Source organism: Corvus cornix, chromosome 1A, assembly GCF_000738735.6.
Source record: "Corvus cornix cornix isolate S_Up_H32 chromosome 1A, ASM73873v5, whole genome shotgun sequence".
NCBI classification, from domain to species: Eukaryota; Metazoa; Chordata; class Aves; order Passeriformes; family Corvidae; genus Corvus; species Corvus cornix.
The window spans coordinates 56,754,160-56,776,691 of NC_047057.1; the positions used below are offsets into that span (position 1 = coordinate 56,754,160).

Below are 22,532 nucleotides of genomic sequence, written 5' to 3' on the forward strand. Positions count from 1 at the left end.
ATTTTATCCCTCTGACAAACAGTGTGAAATTGCTTGGCTAAGAATGAGAAGCTTTGTTGAAAAGATGTACAAGTAAGAATATATATCCTTGTTCTTTCCTTTGACATTTGAGTGTTTCAAGACATAAAGACTGAAAAAGACAAATTTGTATAGAACAAGAATAAGAATTCTAATGCCATCCAAAACTTGAAACTGCCAGAAGCCTTTTACTCTGCTTCTTACAAGAAAGAACAAAGTCTGAATTAACTCAGTGCCAGCATATTCATAATTTATCTTTCAGAAAATGACTCAAAGAAAAGACATTTGAAGATGAGACGGCTTATTTGTTGTGATCTCGCATCACAAGTCATCCACTGGTTTCATTCTATCTCTTTGTATAACACAGCTGAGTATTAGATCTTGGAGTTTCCCACTTCCTAAGACACCTCGATCTAACCTACTATTACACATTGGAGTTACAGAATTTCAGATGATTATCCAAGAGTCTCACAGCAAACCAAAAAATATCCACAAGAAAGTAAACAGAATAAATATAGCTGTTCTAAATGTGTCCATTGCAATTCTCAATATGTGAACCGAAATGGAAGAATATTCTTTTCACTGTGCAGTTTGTAGGAGCAGATCTCCAGTTCTGTTCTCCCCCAGAAATGACCTCCCTTTCTACCCCAACAGCTTCATTTTCCTCCTCCGTTGGCTTTGCGACAGCAGATGCTGCCAAGCTTTGGCAATTTGCCACTCAGCACCTTTCCTTGCCGGTATCTCTGGGCGGAACAAGGCCGGCCTGCCCCACACGGGATACCTGTGGCACCCGCTGGAGCGGGCCTGGAGAGGGCAATGGAGCCGGGCAAGGGGCTGGAGCACAATTCCTGTGAGGAGCAGCTGAGGGAGCTGGGGTTGTTCAGCCTGGGGAAGAGGAGGCTCAGGGGGGACCTTATCGCTCTCTACAACCACAGGAAAGGAGGGTGTAGCCAGTGGGAAGTCGGGCTCTGCTCCCAGGCAACTGGGACAGGATGAGAGCCCATAGTCTTAAACTGCACCAGGTTCAGGTTGAACATTGGGAAGAACTTCTTCACAAAAAAGGGTGACTGGGCATTGGAATGGGCTGCCCAGGGAGGTGGTGGAGCCACCGTCCCTGGAGGTTTTAAGGAAGGACTGGACATGGCACTCAGTGCCACGGTCTAGTTGACAAGGTGGTGCTCGGTCACAGGATGGACCCGATGATCTCGGAGGTCTTTTCCATTGATTCAGCGATTCTGTGTAATAAAACCTGGCAATGGCTTGTGATTCAAGACCACAGCGACCCTGTCGTGTTCCTCGAACGCCCGCGGTCACCGGCGCCCTCCGAGCGCGGCGCGGCCCGGGGAGGGGCCCCGGCAGCCGCCATGGCCTACAACTCCCATGGTGCCCAGCGGCGGCGCCGCTGCGCGCGACGGGCGCGCAGAGACTGCCGGGGGCTGGGCCGTGCGCGGGGGCCGGCGCCGATGGCGGCAGGCGCAGGGGGCGGCTGAGGGAGCCGCCGGTGCCCGTCGCGTCCATCGACCGCCGACACCTCGCCCGCCCTGTCTCTTCCCCCGCCGCTATGGAGGCGCTGATCCCCGTCATTAACAAGCTGCAGGACGTGTTCAACACGGTGGGGGCCGACATCATCCAGCTGCCGCAGATCGTGGTGGTGGGCACGCAGGTGAGGCGGGCCGGGCCGGGGGCGCGGGCGTGGGCGTTCGCCGCCCTGAGGGCAAGGTCGGCGTGTCCATCGCGCTTCCGCCGCTGCCGACCCGCGGCTGTCTCCGCCAAGGGCACGGGGGGACGCCCTCGGTGCCGGCGTTCCCCCCCGCACTCCTTCCGCGACTCCGCTGCCTCACCCCCGAACGCCCTGGGAGCGCCTCGTGCGCCGCCCGCCCGCCCTTTGGCGCTTCTCCGTAGCGGTTCGAGCGGGCGAGGAGCTCCGCAGGGCTGCGGGGAGGGCCGGGGCCCCCGTCTCCCGTGGCTCCGGCCCGCACACCGGGGGTGCGGGTGGCGTCGGGGGACCCGTGGACCGGCAGCCGCCCCAGTGCGTCAGCGTGACCGCCATCGCTGCTCCGTCCGTGGCTTCCCTCCGCCGACAGCGGCCGTGAAGCGAGGCCGAATGAAAGGGATGTGGTAGCGGAACGGCATCTTGCAGGCGTGGATGGTTCTCCTTTCCGCCCAGTTCTTGTGCCGTTTGGACTCTGTCTTAGCTGGTGATGGCGAGTGAAGGTGAGAGGCGAGGCCGGCGGCTGTTGGCTGCAACAGTTGCAACACGTGCGTGTGAGCCCGGTAATGCTCCTGGGCTCGAAGATAGCTCCGACCTCTTCATATCTCTTCAAATGGGATGCTGCTCTTCAGCAGAACTTTTGGCAGCTGAACATGTCTGCCCAGAGCTGCAGGGAGTAGAAGATGAAGTGTTGAACAGAAGTAAAACTTGAAGCTAATGGATCTCTCATTTTCTTTCTACTGAGTGTGCTCTGCTCCTTGACAATAGCTTACTCACCAAAGACTTTAATACCAAATACTCTGCACGCAGGATTTTTATTAAATAACTTAAAACACCAGCTGTATGTGTAAAGCTTGCAGGTTGTTGAGGTGTGGAATAGGTTTCCTCAAAGCCAGCTACAGTGCCAAAATGGCTGTGAGGCAGCCACAACTCATTCTCTTTTCCCACTGTACATCAGATACATTCACTGACTACCTCAGCCACTTTATAAAGTAGATCTGGAATGCTTGAATAGCATTCAAGAGAGGGAGAGACTGGTAAGCTGTGTTGGGTACTTGCTGGTTTTGTGTCTGATAGGAGTTGATCGCTTTATGAAGACATTTCACCTTCTTTACATGAAAAATTACACAAGCAAGCTGAGTGTTTCTTTTATTCTTTTTATTCTCGTGTTTCGGTTTTGATCTGCAACAGACAGTGCTGTACAGAGGTGTGGCATTTTTCTGTGTGAGATTTCAAAAGCATTTTTTCCAGTTTCACTTTATGAAACATATTAAAGTGGCATTTTTGAAAAACACTTTTAAGCAGCTCTGTCCCAGTTATCTTTTCCTCGGTGCAAATCCTTTCCATAAGTAAATACTGAGAGTTAAGACAGTATTGACATGTGGTTGACTTCAGCAGTCTACCCATCAGTACCAATATCTACTCAGTGCTGTATTCAGTATATTTATAAACCCCCATGAATTAGGATGAAACTTTCTATCAAGCCAAAACAAAGTCCTTTATGGAGTCTGGAAAAATATATAGTAAAGTATTTTGGGTTTTTTTTGTTTTAGTCAGAGTTGTTGGAAGAAAAAAATTGTCTTTTCTGAAAAGGATAATTCTGTAGATTTTTATTTTATGCAATTAGTTTTATTTTAAATAAAATTTTATTAGTCTATTAATTTGAAGTTAGTTTGTTGGAGACCAGATTTCTGGAGATGTGTCAGATATGGCCTTAGAGCTGATAGTTTTGCTGCTGGTAGCTTTCTTTCTTTTTTTTTTTTTTTTTATTTTTACATGTGCCTTTTAGACAGTCTTGTTTCTTGGTGAAGTGCTACGTGGCCTTTAAGTTTGTTCACACAGCTGATGTATTTGTAGCCCACTGGCATATGCTGTCTTTGCTTTTTCTTCCTTAAATAATATTCACAATGAACAGTCTTGGATTTTTCACCTCCGTTTTACTTGTAGGAAACAAATGCTGCCAGTTAAGACTTCTGTAACTCTCTGTTAGTTGAATTATGCTTTTTTCTTCCAATTTGCCAGTTGGTTTTCTTAAATGACCTTTTTACATATTCATCAAAGAGAAGGAAAATGCTTTTTTAAAGTAGTGTTTTCTGTTTATTTTTCTCACCTGTCCTCTTTCTTCTCTACCCTTGTGTTGTGTCATACTCATGTCTTTCTCCAGTTCTTATTCTGTGCATTAAGTTAATTCTTTCTTTTCTAGAGTTTGTAGAACTAGAAGCTGTTAATAAGCCTTAATTCAGCTGTGAATATTTTCTGTTTCCCATGTTCCCTTTCCCTCACCTCTCGTGTTTGGGATTCATTTCCTGCTGCCCTTGTGCCCTGAGAAATTGAAATGCTTTAATTTTTCCTCGTTCTAGGTACATTTTGGTGCTAATTGCAAATTATTTCTCAGTAAATTTTGCACATTTAGATGGTCTCTTGCACTTCTAGTGGTTTTTCTGCCACTCAGTCATATGAGAATTCCTTCTCATTCTCCCCATAAGTATTGCGTAAGTTATTTCTGTGTCCTAGTACAGGGTCATTTAAGAAAACTGGGGACTGTGCTGATAGAACTCAGAGGACACCTTCAGACTGCCAGTTTTCCTTCACTGTTTCAGGGTTTTTCAGCCATTCCCAGATAGCTGTTCTATTTTTTCCCCAATTCAGTATTCCAGTTCCATTTTTAGAACTGTATGACTGAAGGGGAAAAAAAGAAGTGTCCAGGTTAGGAATATGATATAAAAATATTTGTTCAGTAATGCTGTAATGCTCAGTATTCTGGTTTACATAAATGCTTTGTGATCTGTATTTGTAAGGGATAACAATGTGATATTGAAGAGTCTCAACTAAACACATTAAAACTACAGTAAAAGGAGGCAAGGGGAAGAAAAGTAGTTTGGTTAGTTATGGTCTTTTGTATGGATAGGTGGTATCACAAAAATTAAATGTCTGCACTACAAAAGTGGGCATAAGATTTAGAATAAATTTAAGAAAACCAGCGAGACAAAAAAATATCTGCCTAGAAGTATGTAAAAATGAATTGTCTTTATTTTTTGTGCCAGTAATTCTTGGAATATGTTTCGGGTTTTTAGTATTCATCAGCCTAGTTATATGTAAACTTTAGTGTCAGCTTTGTAGCAGAATTCTCCTAATAGTGACATTATAAAAACACCTTGTAGGCTTTATTTGCACTTGGTAATGTTAATTGAAGTGGAGATATCATGGTGAAATTGATGTAGCAACTGATGGAATTCACAAGTGAGATTTGGAAGTGACCTTCCATGTGTACATTTATGAGTACTTTTGCTCAATCTTCTGTTAATGCCATTTTGAGACTTTCAATGGGGAGGTGTAGTTTACAGTATCTACTATAGACTTCTGTTGGATGTTCCCCTGGGGTTGGCTCACAGAGGAGCATTACATTTATTCCTTTTTTTTTACTGTGTGGAGTAAGTATCATGTTTGATATTTCAATGCTAGACCACTTTTTGCTGCAAGAAGGAAGGTTTCTTGATTTGAGGCAACATCCCGAGCACTTGAATATGTATAAGTTCATATTCTGGTAAGATAAATAGTTGAGATGGTAATTTGGCTGTTAAGAAGTTGAAAGCAATGGGAAGGTAATGTACAATCCTGACGAGTGGGATAAGGGGATGAATCCAGCAGATGCTATCAAAGAATCCCATCTGAGAGAGACTGGCACCTTGGTCTGAAACTTCAGGTGCTGTACAGGGCTTCTGTGACTTCCCCTGTCAGGGGAACAGAAATTTAAGCTGCTTAGCTCATTCAGTGTAGCCTACATTGTGTTGGCAAAAAGCCGGTTTGAGGTGAAGGAAACTCCAGCTTGTACCAAGCAACCAGGAAAACACCATGCCAAACAAAGCTGTCTTCCTCCCTCCTTTCTTGTTGGGTTGTTGGTTTGGATTTTGTGGGGAGTTTTTTGTTTGTTTAGATTTTTCTTTGGGTTTTTTGTTGTTGTTTTGTCCAAGGATCTTTCCTGGCATTTCATGCAGATGCGAAAACCCATTTGTATCTACATTTGAGGGATGTAACCAGAGTGTAGATTCTATGCTGGCTGGGGACAGTTTGTTTTTTCTCCCAAATATTTTGTAAACTTCCTGGTTTCATTTGGGTTTTTTTCATTGTTTTCATATCTGACATTTACAGTCTCTGGTTTTGGGTGTAACTGTTTTCCTTTTTGCCATCCTTTGCTCCTGTCAAGTCATGCCCTGACTGTTCTGCTGTTTGTTTCAGACAAGCAGCAAAGTGAGGCTGACATTAATTAGCTGTTTACATTTACCAGACATAATATAAATGTTGCTGCTGATATGATACAGTGCAAACGACGTTTATGTTGTGCTTTCTTTTCTCTGATGGGCTCCCTGTGTTTCTGAACAGCTGAGCTTTTTGGGTCCTGGAGGTTTCTTTGATTGGAAGGATGGCATTTTCACTGTTTCTATCTGCACACTTAATATGAATTAAAATAAAATGATAGGTCTAATAACTCCATCCTGCATTTTATCAATATGAATTTTTAATATGAAAGCAGTATTAAACATCATTTAAAGAAGATACTAATTTTATTGTTTGCAAATGCCTGGTTATTTTGGAAGAGTGGAGAGTCTGCACAGAATTCACAGTTGGATGTGGATAAAGAAGTCTTGTGCTTCTCTTCTTTTGTTTTGTTTGTGTGTTTTGTTTTGTTTTCTCACTGGTTTTGGTGCTTTACTGCAAGGGTCCTGTTCATCTTGTGATTGGCAATTGTTTTTCGTGGAAAACCTGTATTTTAATTAGAGCAGGTGAATCTTGTATGTTGTCTAGGGGGCACAGTGCACAGAAAAATATTTTCAGGAAGATGGAGGGGAAGAGTATTAAAACAGCACAGGCATTTGTTTTTCAGAATCTGGAGAGAAAATGGCTGTGTAGTTCTTGTTTGTTCTTGTAGTAGCCAGAAGGTTGACTAACTTAGACATTTGGGGGTTTGGGTTTTTTTGATAATACTGCTGTTTAGAACTTTTAAAATTTGAAGATACAAGTTGGCTTTGTTTTGATTCACTTTACTGCAAGTCATGAGTATAGTAGTATACACAATACTACATAAGGTCCGGATATCTGGCTTGCAAATGTGAATCTTCAAATACCACAGTTCCATGATGTAACTTAGAGTCTGTACTTGTTTCTACTCAGATGAGGTGTTTTTTTCTTAAGTGAATTATTGGAGGGCTCAGGGAATTAATGTACTGAGGAAGAAAACATCTGCTAATCATTGCTGTATTTGCTGTTGTTTGGCCTGTGTCTACAGTTAGATATGGTGTAAATGTGGGATTTCTGAAGAATTTGAACTGAGCTGTGCCAGTTCTAGCATTTCTTACTGCTTGTACATAAGCTGTTTTATGTGGAGGTAGTTCCTGAGACTTCAAGTTTCTCCCTGACTTACTCAGGAGAGCTCTCTATTCAAGTAAATGGGGAATGCCCTGCAGGAACAACAGTCTTGTAGTCTGGACAAGATCTTGCATGTATTTTGAAACAGTGAGCAGTGCATGATGCTGGTTTCACTGCTTTCTCAAATTGGGATCAGCCTGTTGTCTCTTTTGCATCTTTTAGAAGTGTAATTTTGTTTCAAACAATGTCTTAAAACAATTCATTTGGCCTGCTTATAGCTTTAACATTCTTTTCTGGTTAGTAAATAAACTTTTTAATTTGTTAACTGTTTACAACCAGCCTAGCTTGAGGCGTTCCTAGTTTGAATAGGAAGATTTTGTTATAATAGCTGTTCCAAGCAAAGCAGTTCCCTTGTGGAACTGCTCTGAAATTGCATGTGTACTCACCTTTTATTCCAGAATAATTCATATTTGCAAAATAAGGAAAGAAAAAAAATTCTGCTGCTCTTTAGTTACAGCAGGCTGAACTCTTCTAGGATGGCTACTGCAAATAACTTTTTAAAGCACCAATTTGGGTAATATTCCTGTGGATGAGGTCCCAGCACAAATGCATTAGCTTTTATTTCCCAGTGATAGAATGAAAATTTAGGGAATTGTAGATGTATGTATTGCCAGGAGCATGATTTACCAGCAGGACTTTGATACTTCTTGGATGACAGAAACTGCAAAATTGCCACCATTTCATCTCAGATGTCAAAGCAGATGCATTGCTTTCCTTAATGGAACTCTTCAGGAATTATTATTATGTCTCATTGAGAAGTCTCTCTTACTTCACAGCTCCTTACTGTCATTCTCAAATGTCTGTGTTGTTGTGCCACTCCAAACGGTACAGGGAATTCCGAAATCACTGCCTCTATTTTCTTGTGCTGTCCTGTAGTTAAGTCTGTGTTGTGTTGCAGGAGTGCTTTGCATTTTTTTCCTACTGGATGAGATAGTAAAAAAAGTTACCAGTTTGCCCTGTTCAAAAGGAAAGACCTAAGTTTTCCAGTCCTTTCAACTAATTTTTGTTTTGGAAGTTTCCCAGTAATTTGTTGGATATGTTTCCTTAAAAAAGTTTTTTTCCCACAGATGATATATTGTGCATTGGCTCCACAAAGACATTATGAAGTCTAAAGATAGACAAGGGAAAGCAGGAGATGCTTGTAAGATGACTTGAAATTTGTTGCAGCTGATACAAGTTCATTATCATTTTAATAATACTTGAAATATACAACAGTCAACAATCTGAGCAAGTGACTGTAAGAAATTTGATGGTGCATCAGTGAGACTCCAGGAGGGCCTCGTGTTACTTTGCCTTCTTGCTTCATGGACTTCATAAGAGTAAGAGCTGACTTTGCTTATTTACTGAGCTAATTGGTGGGACCCTGTGAGCTAAAGGACTGTGAATCACAAGAGACCTGGCATTCCTTTAAGGACAGCCTCATGGAGCACAAAACAATAGTCTGTACACTTGCTTGGGAAAATGAGTGGAGGTCTAAGGAGAGCAGTACTGAGGGAATTTAGACTCAGCCTCAGCACAGAAGACTCGTGCAGGGGGTAGAAATGAGGACAAGCTCGCTCAGGGATATAAAAATACTGCCTACATAGGCAGAGATGGTGTTGAGAAAGCCACTGTTACTGGTAGGGGACATCAGAGGCAAGAGGAACTTCCAGCACTGTATCAGCAGTTAGGAAAAAAGAGAAATGAGGGTAAGAGAGGCTTGCTGCTAACTGTGGCAGGTGATCCAGTGGCAGTGAATATGGACAGCACTGAGGCACTTGATCCTTTCTCTGCCCTGGTCTTTGCCATCAGGGTGTTCTAGGCTGTTGTCCCTATAGACAGCAGTAAAAGTGGAGAATAACTCCATGGTGCAAGAGGATTGGTTCAGGGTTCTTTTTCTGATATGGAGAAAACATCTTTGCATTCTGTTTGGTGTAGGGCGCGTGTCTTCTAAAGTAGGAATGCTAAGGAGGATGCGGAAATAGAGTAAGAGAGCCAGTGAAGTAAATGGGATAGGATGAATGTGAATGGTTGCTCACAGTGTTACTTCAGCATTTTCAAGACAGAGTCTCTTCCACTTGACTTGTCAACGACCCTGAAGTGTTTCTGAAAGTAACATCTCTGGCTGTTAATGAAGCTGGAGAATTATAAAATCATGCATTTGCTGTGTGCTGCTTCTGAATTCCTAAAACTGTGGTTTGTAATGCAGCAGATTGTAACCCACATTTTCTCTTAAGAATTAGTGTAATGGATGGGAGCAGATGCCTTTTGATACTTAAGTGCACACAGTTGAAATATACAGGGACAAGTAAAGAAGTAATGAAGGACAGGGAGGCAGAGCAACCTCAGGAGGACTGTTAAAAGCAGAGATGCTGGCTTTTTGGAGTGGATCAATTCTTACATCTTGCAGCTTCTTAATTTGGGAGAGTAAGTGCACAATTGTTTCCTAGTGACTGCCCTTCATCCTTGATTGTCAACATCATCTTCAGATTAATCTAAACAAAGATGAACACACAGGTGTTGCAGAGGCAGTGAGAATGCTGATAAGGTTTCAACGCACTCTGACAGTATATATGATGTAAAATATGTCAGTCCTGTGTGCATCATCTCTTTTTGTCTTAGTACTTCTGGGAAAAACGGTTTTACCATCCACCAGACTCCGGTGTTTCTCTGTGACATTATTGGTGGTTGACAGAGCAGAGTGTAAAACACAGCCATGGAAGTTTGACACAAAGGTTAAAGGAGTGACACAAGATGTTCCTGTATTTGCTCCACCTTTTTTTCTGAGCAATCTCTATTAACTTCCTCTAGATATCACAGCTAATAAATAGTTCATATTAGGATCAGATATTAGGGTCCCAGAGGGAAAATCTGCCTCATCTTCTGTGAAAAGCTGGAGGTTGTTAATGCTTTTCTGGACTCACCATTAAATGAATTTGTGGATTTCAGTCCATGCTTAACATCATGACGAGCATTTCAGTGAGATTGACAGGACAAGTGTGATGCTTCTGCACACTCACCTAAAATTGCTGTGGTACCTTTGGTCATCAGAACTAGTCTCTGTCTACATCTGTTATTTGAAGGACTGGCTGAACTGACTTTGTATTCTTAACAGACCCATATCCCACTGGCAGAACAAGATCAGCTTTGTGCTTAGTGCCTTCCTCAGCGTGTTCCCAGACAATTCTTGGTAATGGATGCTAAGGAGTCCTGATTAAGGAGTGCATCATTAGATAATTGTATTCCAACAACAGATTGCTTTAGTTGGGAATGTAATGCAATTTGAAAGAATTTCCTGATGCATGGAGTACTGTAATGTTTCATTTAGTATGTTTGCAAAGGATCCAGATTGTTCCTTCTCCGTCCGGAGATAATTGGGGGGTGGTGTAAGACACAGTGGGTTACTTCTAAATGTAGCTTGGTGTGTGCCCATTTTAGCTTCCAGCATTACCACTCCTTAGGAAGGACTAAAGCAGCAGTGTGCAGCAGCTTGTCCCATGGATTTTTGGTTTCCTTTCATGGTGAGGTTCTTGATAAGGATTCCAGCTATTTATTACTATACCTTATGTGCTTGGATTATATGTTCATGAGAAGCCACTTCATCTTAGTTTGATCTCCAGCCTTTTGAGACTGAGTGATAATTTTTGCCATGTCTAAGAAATCTTGCTGAAGAGACCACAGAATCATCAAGATTGGAAGAGACCTTTAAGATTATTTAGTCCAACCATCAACCCAGCATAATCACCCCAAACCATATCCCCAAGTGCCACATCGAGATGCCTCTTAATGTTTGAAATATTTTTAATAAATGAAACACTGGTCTTCTTTGGTTTTTTTTTCCAATGAAGCAGATGAACCTTTATAATCTCCCATTTTTTTTTGGTTTTCACTTCAACAAGGCATTTCACTTGTTTTAAGTAAGTTTGTTGAGAAGTGGTTTGTTATTTTTCACTGTGAACTTTTTTTTTTTTCAGAGTCTGTAATATCAGTAATTCTTCAGAAGTGTGCCAGAACAGGAGCTCTCTTAGGAAGGCTTGCAGACCTAGTTCATGCTTTGGTCAGGTTGTTCTTAAATTATTTTGGTAAGAATTCAGTGCCCAATGGTCTGTTATGAGCTCCTTGCAGGGAAGGTTCCCAAAGTTGGGTTTGGAGAAGGACAGTTGAAGAAAATTATTAATTAATTTCTAGGGGAGTCTTTTGAAGGAAAAACAAATTTTAATAAGGCCATATTTCTGTTAGACCCTGCTTTTTTTCCAAGTCTTTCTAGACCATTGATCTCACTGCTGTCAAATTTGATTTGGATTTACTCTGAAAAATGTACATCATGTGCGTTGGTATGTTTGCCTATTGAGACAAATGATGTTTTTGATAAAACATCTTTTTTTTTTCTGTGCCACAAAGCATATACAATAAAGTGGTACAATAAAAGGCTTTCATTTGTTGCTGTTCAGACTTTCTAGGGGTTTGGCCTTGTATTTTATTATTTATTTTGTAGTTCTGCATACAAGTCCTATTTCAATAGGTTATAAAGCTCATATGATATATTCATGTCTTGTTTTACTGCACTAGTAGAAATGTGCTGTCTGATAGTAATGTGTTGCTTGACCTCTGATGTATTTTTCATTTTTAGAAAAGTCACTTAATGTCACTAAATGTGTGAGATTTAAAGATATTCATCACGTCTTTTATATCTTGTCATGCTAGGTTATATACTCATCATTTACTTGTAGTCTCAAATCTGTTATTTCAGAACTGGTAGGCTGAGTGGGGGTTCTATAGCAGTTACATAATGCACCTTCCAGCTGTCAGAAGCATGTGTTGGTTTCCTTTTTTTTTTTTTGGTTTTGTTTTTTTTGGTTTTGTTTTTTTTTGTTTGTTTTTTAACAAACAAGAGAGTTGTTTAGTAGTTGCATTAATACAGAAACATTTCCTAGATGGTGGCAATGACAGAACAGGTTTTCTCATGGCATCTCTATGTAGACTTAGAGCTGCAGAAAACTGGAAGAGTTGAATACAGTATTATTAAAAAGACAAAATCTTCTCAATCAGACTGAGTATTCTGTTGACATAGCTGGGTCTGTTGTTTATTGTTAGTTTTAACATGGTACTGGTCGGGAATAATTTCTAAAACCTAGATTTTCACAGGTGCTTGTTGGACCAATTATGAATCTTATACAAAAGTCCTGCAGGAGAACATTTGAAATATAGATGCTCAAAGAGCATTTGTAATTTCACAGTCTTTAAGTATTCCCCAGCTTTTTACAGTTTGTTGTTATTTAGACAGATGTTTGCAGTCAATGAAGTTGTAAATATTTAAATATATACAGAGAGAGAGAGTGTGGGATGCCATGAAACAATGTTTGTTTCTATGTTTAGGATGCAAAACAATGTCTGTATTTATGAAGATGATACATTATACAAAACCCCCCAAACAAAGCCAAAAACCCAAACAAAAAACCCCACCCAACCAACCCTCAAACTGAAAGGAATATAACATTGTAGCATCTTAATGTCCTCAAGTATACATAGTTAATATAAGTTTGTGTAATGCTGCTGCTGGTATTGATACAGCCAAGCCCATGTTAATTCTAACAAATACTAACAGAGGTGTAAATTCCTCAGTTTACGAAGTTTTGCTTCAAGATCTTAGAAAATGACATAGTAAAAGACATAGAATTTCTTTCTGAGCATTATAAAGCAAAGCATTTTTTCCCAAGAAATGTTTCTGGAGAGTTTTAATATTTGTGGTAGAAGATGTTAAATAGGAGATTAATTTTTCTGAAACCTGCTATGTGTTTAGTTTAACCTTAAGAGATAAAAACCATGGGACACTTACAAACCATGTAGATAGATATCTGTTCTGAGTAACAGTAACCTAAAGCAGGTTTAGATGGTTACTGGTTTGTAGCAGACTTGTGTCCTTCAGTGCCTGTGCAGTGACTCTGCTGTGCCTGCAGGGAGTCTGTCATATGCTCCTTTGGGCACTCTATAGCAGAGGACAAAACAGAGTGCTGTTTGCAGGCCAGATGAAAGCAAACTAAAATATCACAGCATTTTTAGGTGAAAGAAAGTAATGTAGCTGTATTCTGCTTTTCAGAGCAGTGGAAAGAGTTCTGTGTTGGAAAGTCTTGTGGGGAGGGATCTGCTCCCACGAGGTACTGGAGTTGTCACCCGGAGACCCCTTATTCTGCAGCTGGTGCATGTTTCCCCAGAGGATGGTCGGAAAGGAGCTGGAGATGAAAATGGTAAGAGTGAGCCAAGAATGTGTTTTACCTATTTGGAAAGAGAATTCAAATCTTTCTTTTCTTTTAAATGAAAAAACAGTTGCTGTAATCTTAAAACTCTAGTATGCTTTTTAGAACTTGCTTGGAAGAAAACACAGCTGTTGTCACATTTGTTTGGTCCATTTAGCAAATGTCATGGAGTCAAAAACTTTTGGGTATTCAAAATATCTTTAGTTTTAAGCTTTCTTGTTCTTGGGAATTTCTTTTGAGAAAAATAGGCCAAAGAAAGCATTTCAGTTATGAAGATAATTGTCTAGAATGTAGAGAACATGGTTTTCTTGTGTGTGTTTTTTGTCCCCTCCCTTTTTGCTGTATAAATAAGGTATTTCATTGAGAGGGTGATGAGTAAAGAAGTTTTTAGAAGAAGGGTAGGAAATAGGTAAGTTGTGAATGCAGTGAAAGAAGGAGAAATTAAAACAAACTTGTAGTAGATGCGAACCAAATTGAATTGACATGTTCTATAGCTTACAGATGCCACCTTACTGGGTTGCACTGAGAGACTCCAAGTGCATCAAGCACAGCACTTTAAATGTTCTGAAGCTGTTTAGTTTGAAGCTTATCTTCAGTACTGCTTCTGTTTTATCCTTCAGCAGATCATGAAAGTGATCTCAGTTGTCCCTCGGGAGTTTCAATGCTCATTTTATACCAACTAATGCTCCTGATCTTAGGAAGGAGCAGCAGGGGCGTATCTACCTTCTGATTGTAAGATACATTTTAGCTTTTTTAAGTATACAGTAACAACTGCACACACTTTTGTTGGCCTGATAAACTTGGGGCTATAATTATTAATTCTCATTGTGTTCAAATTTTTCTTAATTTATAATTTGACAATGATAAGTCAAGGTATCAGAAGTTCTTTACAGTATTTGTTTTCCTGTAATATTTCTGGCCTTTGGGTTCTGAAGGACAGCTACTAGTATTGTGCTGTTTAAAAGGTTTAAGCTCCAATCTTAATTATTGTCACAAGCAGAGAACACAGTTAGGGTTCACAACAATTAGCGCGCAAACCATGTGAGAAATTGTGGGGACAGTTCAGGCTGGAAATGATCTCAGGAGACCTCTAGTCCAGTCCCCTCAAAATAGGGCCAACTCTGAGCTCAAGACCAGGTTTCTTCGGTCTTTATCTGTTTGGGTCTGAAAACCTCCAAGTATGAAGAATTCAGTCTCTGTGCAACTTTTTAGAAATGGCACATTTGATGTCTTTAAATAGAGTTTTAAGTTGCTTGTATTGTGCAGTGTATAGTTTGTATTTCTAGAACTTCTCAGAATGCTTGGATTTTGAGTTGTAGGGTAAAATATTATTTTGTTCTTCTCTGCAGCTTTACAGGTGTAAAAGCAGGTTTTGTAATTGCAGTATTCTGAGTAAAGGCAGAGCCTTTCTGTTGTAGGTTGCCTTTGATCTAAGGATTTGGATTTTAAATTTAAAAAGTATGAGGATGTGGGGCTAAATTATTATTTATGATGCCCACTTAGATTTTTTTGGGGAAAACAATCAATATGCAATATGTACATGTTACAATCTCATCTTGTTCCTCTGAGAGAAATGTAGGCTTGTTTGGTAAAACCAGAGAAACCTTTATGATCTCCCACTTGAGTTTGAAATGTCTCCTCTTTGCAAAATTCAGGCAAATCATGGTCTAGATGGTGTTGTCACTGCTCTGGTTTAGCTTATGTTCAGACTGTGGTGTTACATCTGAGAAGATGGGATCAAGTAGCTTGGAAAGAAAAAAGATGGCAGCCTCTTATCCTGGCTGTGCTGTGTGACATTGTAATAAGTGCCATTAGAAGTCTAATTTTAGAGGTAATTGTATGTGTAACGAGGTGGATGTTGAGGTAGGGTTGAATATGGATTTGGGATTTCCCAGAGGGAAATAGTCTTGCAGAAAAGGATTTTATCCAGATGAGGGTTTTCTTCTTTTAGTTGAATATTGGACAAGGGAGTATCAGTCCTGGCGTGCTGCTTTCTGAATGCTGGCACGGAACTCTCTGTACACACCGATACTTTTATACAACTGTCTCTCTCTTTTGACTTCTGTTTTGTGATTGTCACTTGTATCCATCCTAATGCTTGCTCTACTAGTGTTATGTATTAACATAGCCATTTCAAAATAGCTCCTACTCTGTGGTTCTTACAAGCTTAAGTGTTATCTGTTGGAGCATTGGCATCCAGAAAGCTTCCCAGTTTTTAACGCACTTTTGACTGCTGTGCTGTTCAGTTAAGGAGGGAAAAATGATACCCTTGTACTGTGGTCACTGCAACAAATCAAGGGAGTCAGAAAATACCAGAGATAAATTTTCCATTAAATATGAAGTTCTCTATTTTTATAACGTGTTTTTTCAGGCTGATCTGTATATTCTACAGAGAATGTGTGTAATTTGATGGGAAGGAAATGTTCTCAGCATGCTTTTGCTGTTTATTGTTGGCCTCTAGTGATTCAGCACATATGGTGTGTTTGATGTGATGATACCACACTGTGGTGTTGTCTGATCAAATTGCAAGAGAAGCAGCACTTATCAGAGAACTGGGCCTGGACTTGTGAATTATTAAATTGGTCTTGCAGTGAAGACCTATAATGGTAGTTCAGAAATGGAAAATAAGAGAGAACATACCAGTGGCCAAGTAGGAAATGCTTATAGGTTCCTTTTTATTGTTTGTTCCAGGATAGGAAACTGAACATTGTTCAAATTCTGAACAGACAGAATTGATACAGAACACAGGAGCAATTAATACAGATCCATTGCTTGCTAAATCAACACTGTTTTTTCAGCCTTTTACTCTCTACTTCAGATAGGAATCTCTTACCCCTAGCTCCTAAACAGTGTGGCTTGCTTCTCTGGACTTGGCTTTGTAGAAGCATGAGAGAAAAAGAGCTTTCCCTCAAAAGTCCTTGCAATCTAGTTGGTGTCAAGGATGGGAAAAATGGTACAACCTTCAGAAGGGATTGGAAGAGGTGCACATTTTCCTCACAAGTTCACTTTTTTTTTTTTTTTTAAATTTAGAGAAAGAGAGCTAGGAAAGGATGAGGTGACACGACTTGGGGGAAAGAGAGTACAGATAGATGGTCATCTTCTTGGTCCAGGATCTGTGAAGATATGAAAACTAGAAACCTTGGAAGTTAGTATTTGGGAAGTTCTCATTGCCATGCTGCAGGAAATCCTCTGTGGTGCTGGCCTTTTATGACTCCCAGCAGCTTCTCTGTGCTCCCATTGTAAATGAATAACATTTCTATTGCTTTAGAAAGGCAGACGAAATATATGAATAACTGAAGTCAGTAATCTTTGTATTGTATTGAGCTTCTTAAAGGAATATTGTAGAGTAGGATGTAACAAGTACAGTTTGGTGGAGGGCAGTCCTGAGAAAAATGAAGTAATCTGTCTGCTTTTCCTGTGCATTTATTAAGGTTTTCAAGTCTTACTACAGGATATGGAAAACCAGAAAAGTATAGACTGTTGCTTTATTCCAGAGATGGGGTGGGGTTTTTTTTTCGAAAAGCAGGGTCTGTTTGTTCTTAACAGCTGCTGTTTTACTAATTTCTTATAATGTGTAATACTGGATTTCATAATGACTAGAGTGTCATTTCCTCACACCTTTATCTGGCATTTAATCTTTCATGTAATCAGGTCATTATTCTTCTGAATAGATTGCCAGAAAAGCTCCCAGAAAATAGCATAACTGGGGGAAGACTGTTTTACCAGTTAAATGAGTGATAAAAAACCATTCTACATGGAAACCAGAACAGTGGGTTGCTGAATGTGGGCTAATTAAAACACTTTCTCCTTGCCTTGAGCAGTGTTACATTTAGAGAAATGCAAATCCTTCCTCCTTTCCTAAAAACTCCTTTCCATTAAATTAGATCTATTGGGAAACTTTTCCATAGGTATTAGCAAGTTAAAATGCAGTGTCTCTGACTTGAGTGTGTCTTCTTAATATTTATTTTAAGAAGCTTATAGATAATAGTGAAAAAAATTTATTTATATGTAGAACTAAGCCTAGTACCTAGCTGCAAATTCCCATGCCACTAGAAAGAGAATAATTTAAGACTAAAACAGTGTCTGAGAAGAAGTCATCTCCCGAGGAGGGACATAACCAGAGAGTGCCTCGTGCATATCTTTCAAATGTAACAGTGGCAGTATCTTGCTGTGTTTTTTTCTTCCTGGCTTTAGGCCTCTCTTTACTCTCTTAGATTCGATTTTTAAGAGGAGATGAGCAATACAATACTGAAGATATTGTAGTTTCTTCCTCTATGTGCATTTTGCTTTATTTACTCTGAACAGTAAATAAACTAAAGCTGTTTAATAACCTGGAATGAAGGAACCCTTGCACTTATTTTGGATGCTGGTATGTCATTTTGCCTATTTGCCAACCAAGACAAACAAAAGCTTTTTCCTAATGATGGTTTTTTCATAGCTCATGTGCCTGCGAAACAGTAGGGATGAAAGTTTGCTTTTTACAAGTTCTTCCTTAACACATCCAATCCATCAAAATCATATTTCTATTGATGATACACCCACCTTTGACTGAGCAAGACATCAACTCTCCAGATGAACTAAGCTTTTCAAACAGAGGAGTTGATTATTGTTGTGCTACCTACAGTTTGTACCAAACAGGCGCAAACCAAAAATGTCTTCACCAGTTTGTTTTGCTTCTTGCACTTCCAGGGTGTTGTACAGAGGTCACAGGAAAACAGAGTTGTAAATTCATCAACCCTTCAGTAAGAAGTTGTTTTTTTTTGTAATGGAATTTGCATAAATACTTTGAAAAAAATAAAAGTTGAGAAAGGTGATACATATGTTGTCTCTTCTTAAATCTGTCTCAGAACTGATGTAATTCTTTAATTTGAGTCTTAAAAATATTGATGCACAGCATCAGATTTCCTTCCCATACAGTAACACTACTTCCAGTGACATTAAAAATGTTTCTTTACTCGTTCTGGTTCTTGCCATGAGTAAATGATGAGAAACATATTTTGCCAAAGAAGTCCGACTTTGTGGAGACCAATGGTACTGTTTTCTGTGCTTAGTTAAGAAAATACTTTGAGCTTTTGGAATTAGGTGAATGGCAGTAATAGTCATCATCAAGTAAACTTCGTTGTATAGAGTATCTGATTAATATGCGTCATTTATATGTGTTTAGTTAAGGTCTTATTTCTGTGCATACTATTAATGTTACACACTCTCATCAATACTAGAATAGCATGCACATCTGTCTGCATGCATTTGTGCTCTTTGTAATAGAATCTGGTACTGAAAATTAATAAAATGCTATGTTAAATATGATTAAAAATGTTAAACGCCATTCAATGCTGTTTCTCTTTAACTGCAGACCCTGCTACATGGAAAAATCCAAGACACCTTTCTAAAGGTTGCCTTTATCCACTTGCTTTTTCTCCCTACGCCTTAAGTGCATGCTTATATACACTAATCACATACATTTCATGCCACATGGTTGTTGATTATACTTTTCCTTTTACACTTCAGCTACTGTGGTGATTATTTTGCTGAGTCTTGTGATCTGATTGATTTTCAGTTTTCTGACCTTGTTGCATTAGAATGAGATGATTTTTGCTTTTCTTCTGTGCTGTTGCTGCTTCATAGAACTTCCTGCACTTTTAATTCCCAAATCCTTAAAAATATTTGTTGATCAATTTTGTTAAATTTCAACTGAAGTGAAAAAAATATTTTGAAAGATTACTTGATCGTAGGTAAACTGTTTGCCAAAAGGCCAGATTTCTTGTAGACTGTTCTTGTAGAGCAGATTGCTGTGTCAGGGAGCACAGAGGAAATGACCACAAGCTATAAATTGGAAATGGAACTTTCCCCTGATACTTGGAAACCTAATAGTGAAAGTGTGAGTATCTTGCAGTGTGACTCAAACTGCTGCCTGTGCTACAAAGCAGGAATTGAACAAAACCTTCTTTGCTGATTCTGGGACTGCTCTTGCATATAGTCCTCAAGTAATTCTGGACTTCAGTGGTGACTGACAAGAGTGAAGGTATTTGGTCCTTGACAGATTTGGGAAGAGACATGTTCTCCTAAGGCTTCTGTGTTATGCACAATTCTTGTGTATTTTCTGTTTGCTTGGTTTTAGTCCTACAGGTTTTTCTAACTTTTTCTTTCAGCTGTAATTTGATCTCACTTGCATGGTAAAAGCAAAGATGCTAAAAGCTAGCCTTTTTTTTCCAGGTTTTTTAAGCTATTGCTAATAATTATTTTGTTTTCTGTTACAAGCTGATACTTAGTGAACAAGACCATGTCTGAAAGATTGTAGGATTGGCTCAGTCACAGTTAGGAAGGAGGGGCTTGTGTGAGACAAATAAGACATAGTAGTAAGGTGCAATGTTTCAATAGACAGAATCATAAATCTATTTATACCGAGCTATTTAACATCTAACTGTAGAAAGCTAACTAATTTTTCTTTTGCTGCTTGAAATAAAAAACATGTAGTTTTCAATGAACAGGCCTTGGAAAAATGTTATTAAAACATCTGCTTCTTCCTCATGCATCAATTTTTGTTTTCAGAGGTAGATGCTGCAGAATGGGGTAAATTTCTTCATACCAAAAATAAGGTATGTTTACTCTCTTGATGTAGTAGCAGTGTCATAAATATGTTAACATATATATACTTAATTCTGTTATCTCTTCCCTTGACTTTCCTGAAAAGATAATGACTGCTGGCATTTATTATGCCTGCTGCACTATATGGCAGAATATTGAGGATTTGGTGTTTCGCTTTTTATGAGTACAAAACTTTTGAAAACATAAAATGTCTGTTGTGTGGGTCATTGATTCCATTGGGTTATTTATCACAGTCCTTTTTGGTTTATTTTGTTGATTATTCTGTTTTGTGCATTGCCAAAGTTAGAATGGATTAGAAAGACAAGGATAGGTGTAAGCACAAGTCATTTCAGTCCATTGAAGAATTGGCTACTTCAGAGGTTTATTAGAAAGCTCTGAAAAAGAAGGAAGAGCCTCATGTGCATCAGGGTCAAAGAGCAGAGCCTGAGATGACCTAGCGCTTCAGGAAGAGAGTCAAAGGATAATTCTTGCTTGAAGAAAGTAATATTCTTGTTGGCAGAAAAATTATATAAGTGTTTATTACGTTAAGCTGATTTCCTCACCTTCTTGGCAGTGCTAGAAATTGAAGGAAAGCTAGAAAGGACCATAGAGGAAACCCAGTGCAAGGGCAGCTCTCTGTTAACTTACTTTGCATTGGTGGCAGGAGAACAGGTTTTGCAAGAGTGGAAAAATTTGAAAATGAAGCTCCCTTTGTCCTCTTCAGGATGAGAAGTGGTTTAGGCTACATGTTGTTAATTAACTTCAAATGATTACAACTAGACTCAAGATGGAATTAAGTGTTTGAAATTCTCTTTAGGTGGACACAGATTAATAACTTGTGTCTGACCTTAGTTATAAGTGCTAAAAACTGCCATGTCACAGAATTAGTCAACAGATTAAATACCTATTTCTGTAATTTTTAGCACTGATGATTCCTGTTAGCATCAGCTTAAGGGCTAATAGTAATTCTTATATTTTTCTCATATTCTGTATACTTAGAGAGTTTTTCACCATTCCTTGGAGAAGAATGTTGCAGTTAAGTAGGTGAATGCTGTCTTTGATTCTTAAACTTTTTTTTTCTTTCTTCAGATCTATACAGATTTTGATGAAATTCGTCAGGAAATAGAAAATGAAACTGAGAGGATTTCAGGAAACAATAAGGTAAATTCAGTACTGTCCATCTGTTGTCTTGCTATTGATTTTCTTGCTGCTTAAACCTTTCTTAAAGAGTTTTGGCAGCTAGGAGTGAAAAGCATTTGACTGTTCTAATGAAGAACACGGGAATGCTGCTTGCTACCTTGAGATTTTTTCACTGTGTTCATGAGATAAATGACTTCAGCTAAAAGACAGAATTGTTGTTTTGCTCCAAGATTCTGTAATAAAAGTGCAAAAAAGAAGTTTTTTTCAGTTAAACTTGCTTTCATTTTGCTCCATACCTGGCTTTATGTGTAATTATAAAATTGGCTGCTGCCAAAGAAAAAAGAATTGGTTACCAGACATGTGGCTTTTTTTCCTTGCTGTGTGTTTTAAGGTATGTGGTGGAAGAAAGTCTTTGTAGTATGAAACTACAGCCTTTGGATTTTCAAGTGATGCATTTAAATAATCGAGGGCAGTAATTATTACTTGTTATTAATGTATTTGTAGGGGATCAGTCCAGAACCGATTCATCTTAAGATTTTTTCATCTAATGTTGTAAATCTGACTCTTGTGGACTTACCTGGAATGACAAAGGTAAGATGCAGAGTGCTTCTCTTCTGACTCAGTGTGTATTCTTGAACAAGGTGTGCCTGTTTACTCTTTGCCATTGTTCTGTATTGTTAGATAACCTGCTTTCCTCGGGTTAGATAGTGTTATATAAATTTGATTTGTCTTCTGGTGTAAGATTTGGGTTTCTGATGCTCTTTGCTGATGTCAGAGGTAGATTTGCTTATGTTTTTCCTCTTTCACATATAACTGATGGTAGGTGTGTGGGCTGCATGTTCCTTTTCATAGAAGAGGTAGCACTCCAGGTGTCAGAGCTGTACCTGCAGATAGATGAATATTGGGCAACTTGGAGAAATGTTTTTCACATTGCTTCTCCAGGAGCTGCTATGCGTGTTTTGTGTAAGAGGCTGTATAAAGGAGAAATGTTCAGATCCTGTTTGTTCAGGTTACATATGGAATAATTTTCTGAGACATGAAGATGACAAGATGACTTCTTTCCCTGCCCGTGCACATATACACACCCCACTCTACCAGTTGTGCATGTGGTGCTTGGACACTAATCCTCATGCAGGCATAAAGACACAATTTTGAACAGTTCCATATTGGTTTTTTCTCTAGGTGCCTGTTGGTGATCAGCCTAAGGACATTGAACTTCAAATAAGAGAGCTCATCCTGCAGTTCATCAGCAACCCCAATTCGATTATCCTGGCAGTCACAGCTGCTAACACAGACATGGCCACTTCCGAAGCACTGAAAATAGCTCGGGAGGTGGATCCAGATGGTAAGCACTAAGGCAAACTGGATGCTGTAATTCAACTTCTTTTCCAAACTAAATCCTAAAATAAAGCTGAAGTAAT

General features: G+C 39.4%; 1 protein-coding gene across 4 annotated transcripts in view; it reads left to right on the plus strand.

Annotated features, from left to right (window-relative positions):
- Positions 1-1,453: 1,453 nt before the first annotated feature.
- DNM1L (dynamin 1 like) overlaps positions 1,454-22,532 on the plus strand; it is a 36,301-nt gene continuing 15,222 nt past the window's right edge. For 2 of the 4 annotated variants that reach the window (XM_039570479.1, XM_039570481.1), the window contains exons 1-7: positions 1,454-1,681; positions 13,230-13,377; positions 18,740-18,778; positions 19,936-19,982; positions 21,061-21,132; positions 21,616-21,702; positions 22,294-22,456. In XM_039570479.1, coding sequence (XP_039426413.1) covers positions 1,580-1,681; positions 13,230-13,377; positions 18,740-18,778; positions 19,936-19,982; positions 21,061-21,132; positions 21,616-21,702; positions 22,294-22,456 — 658 coding nt within the window. In that variant the 5' untranslated portion in view covers positions 1,454-1,579. The remainder of the gene's footprint in view (positions 1,682-13,229; positions 13,378-18,739; positions 18,779-19,935; positions 19,983-21,060; positions 21,133-21,615; positions 21,703-22,293; positions 22,457-22,532) is intronic. The other 2 variants (XM_039570480.1, XM_039570482.1) reach the window with 1 other exon arrangement.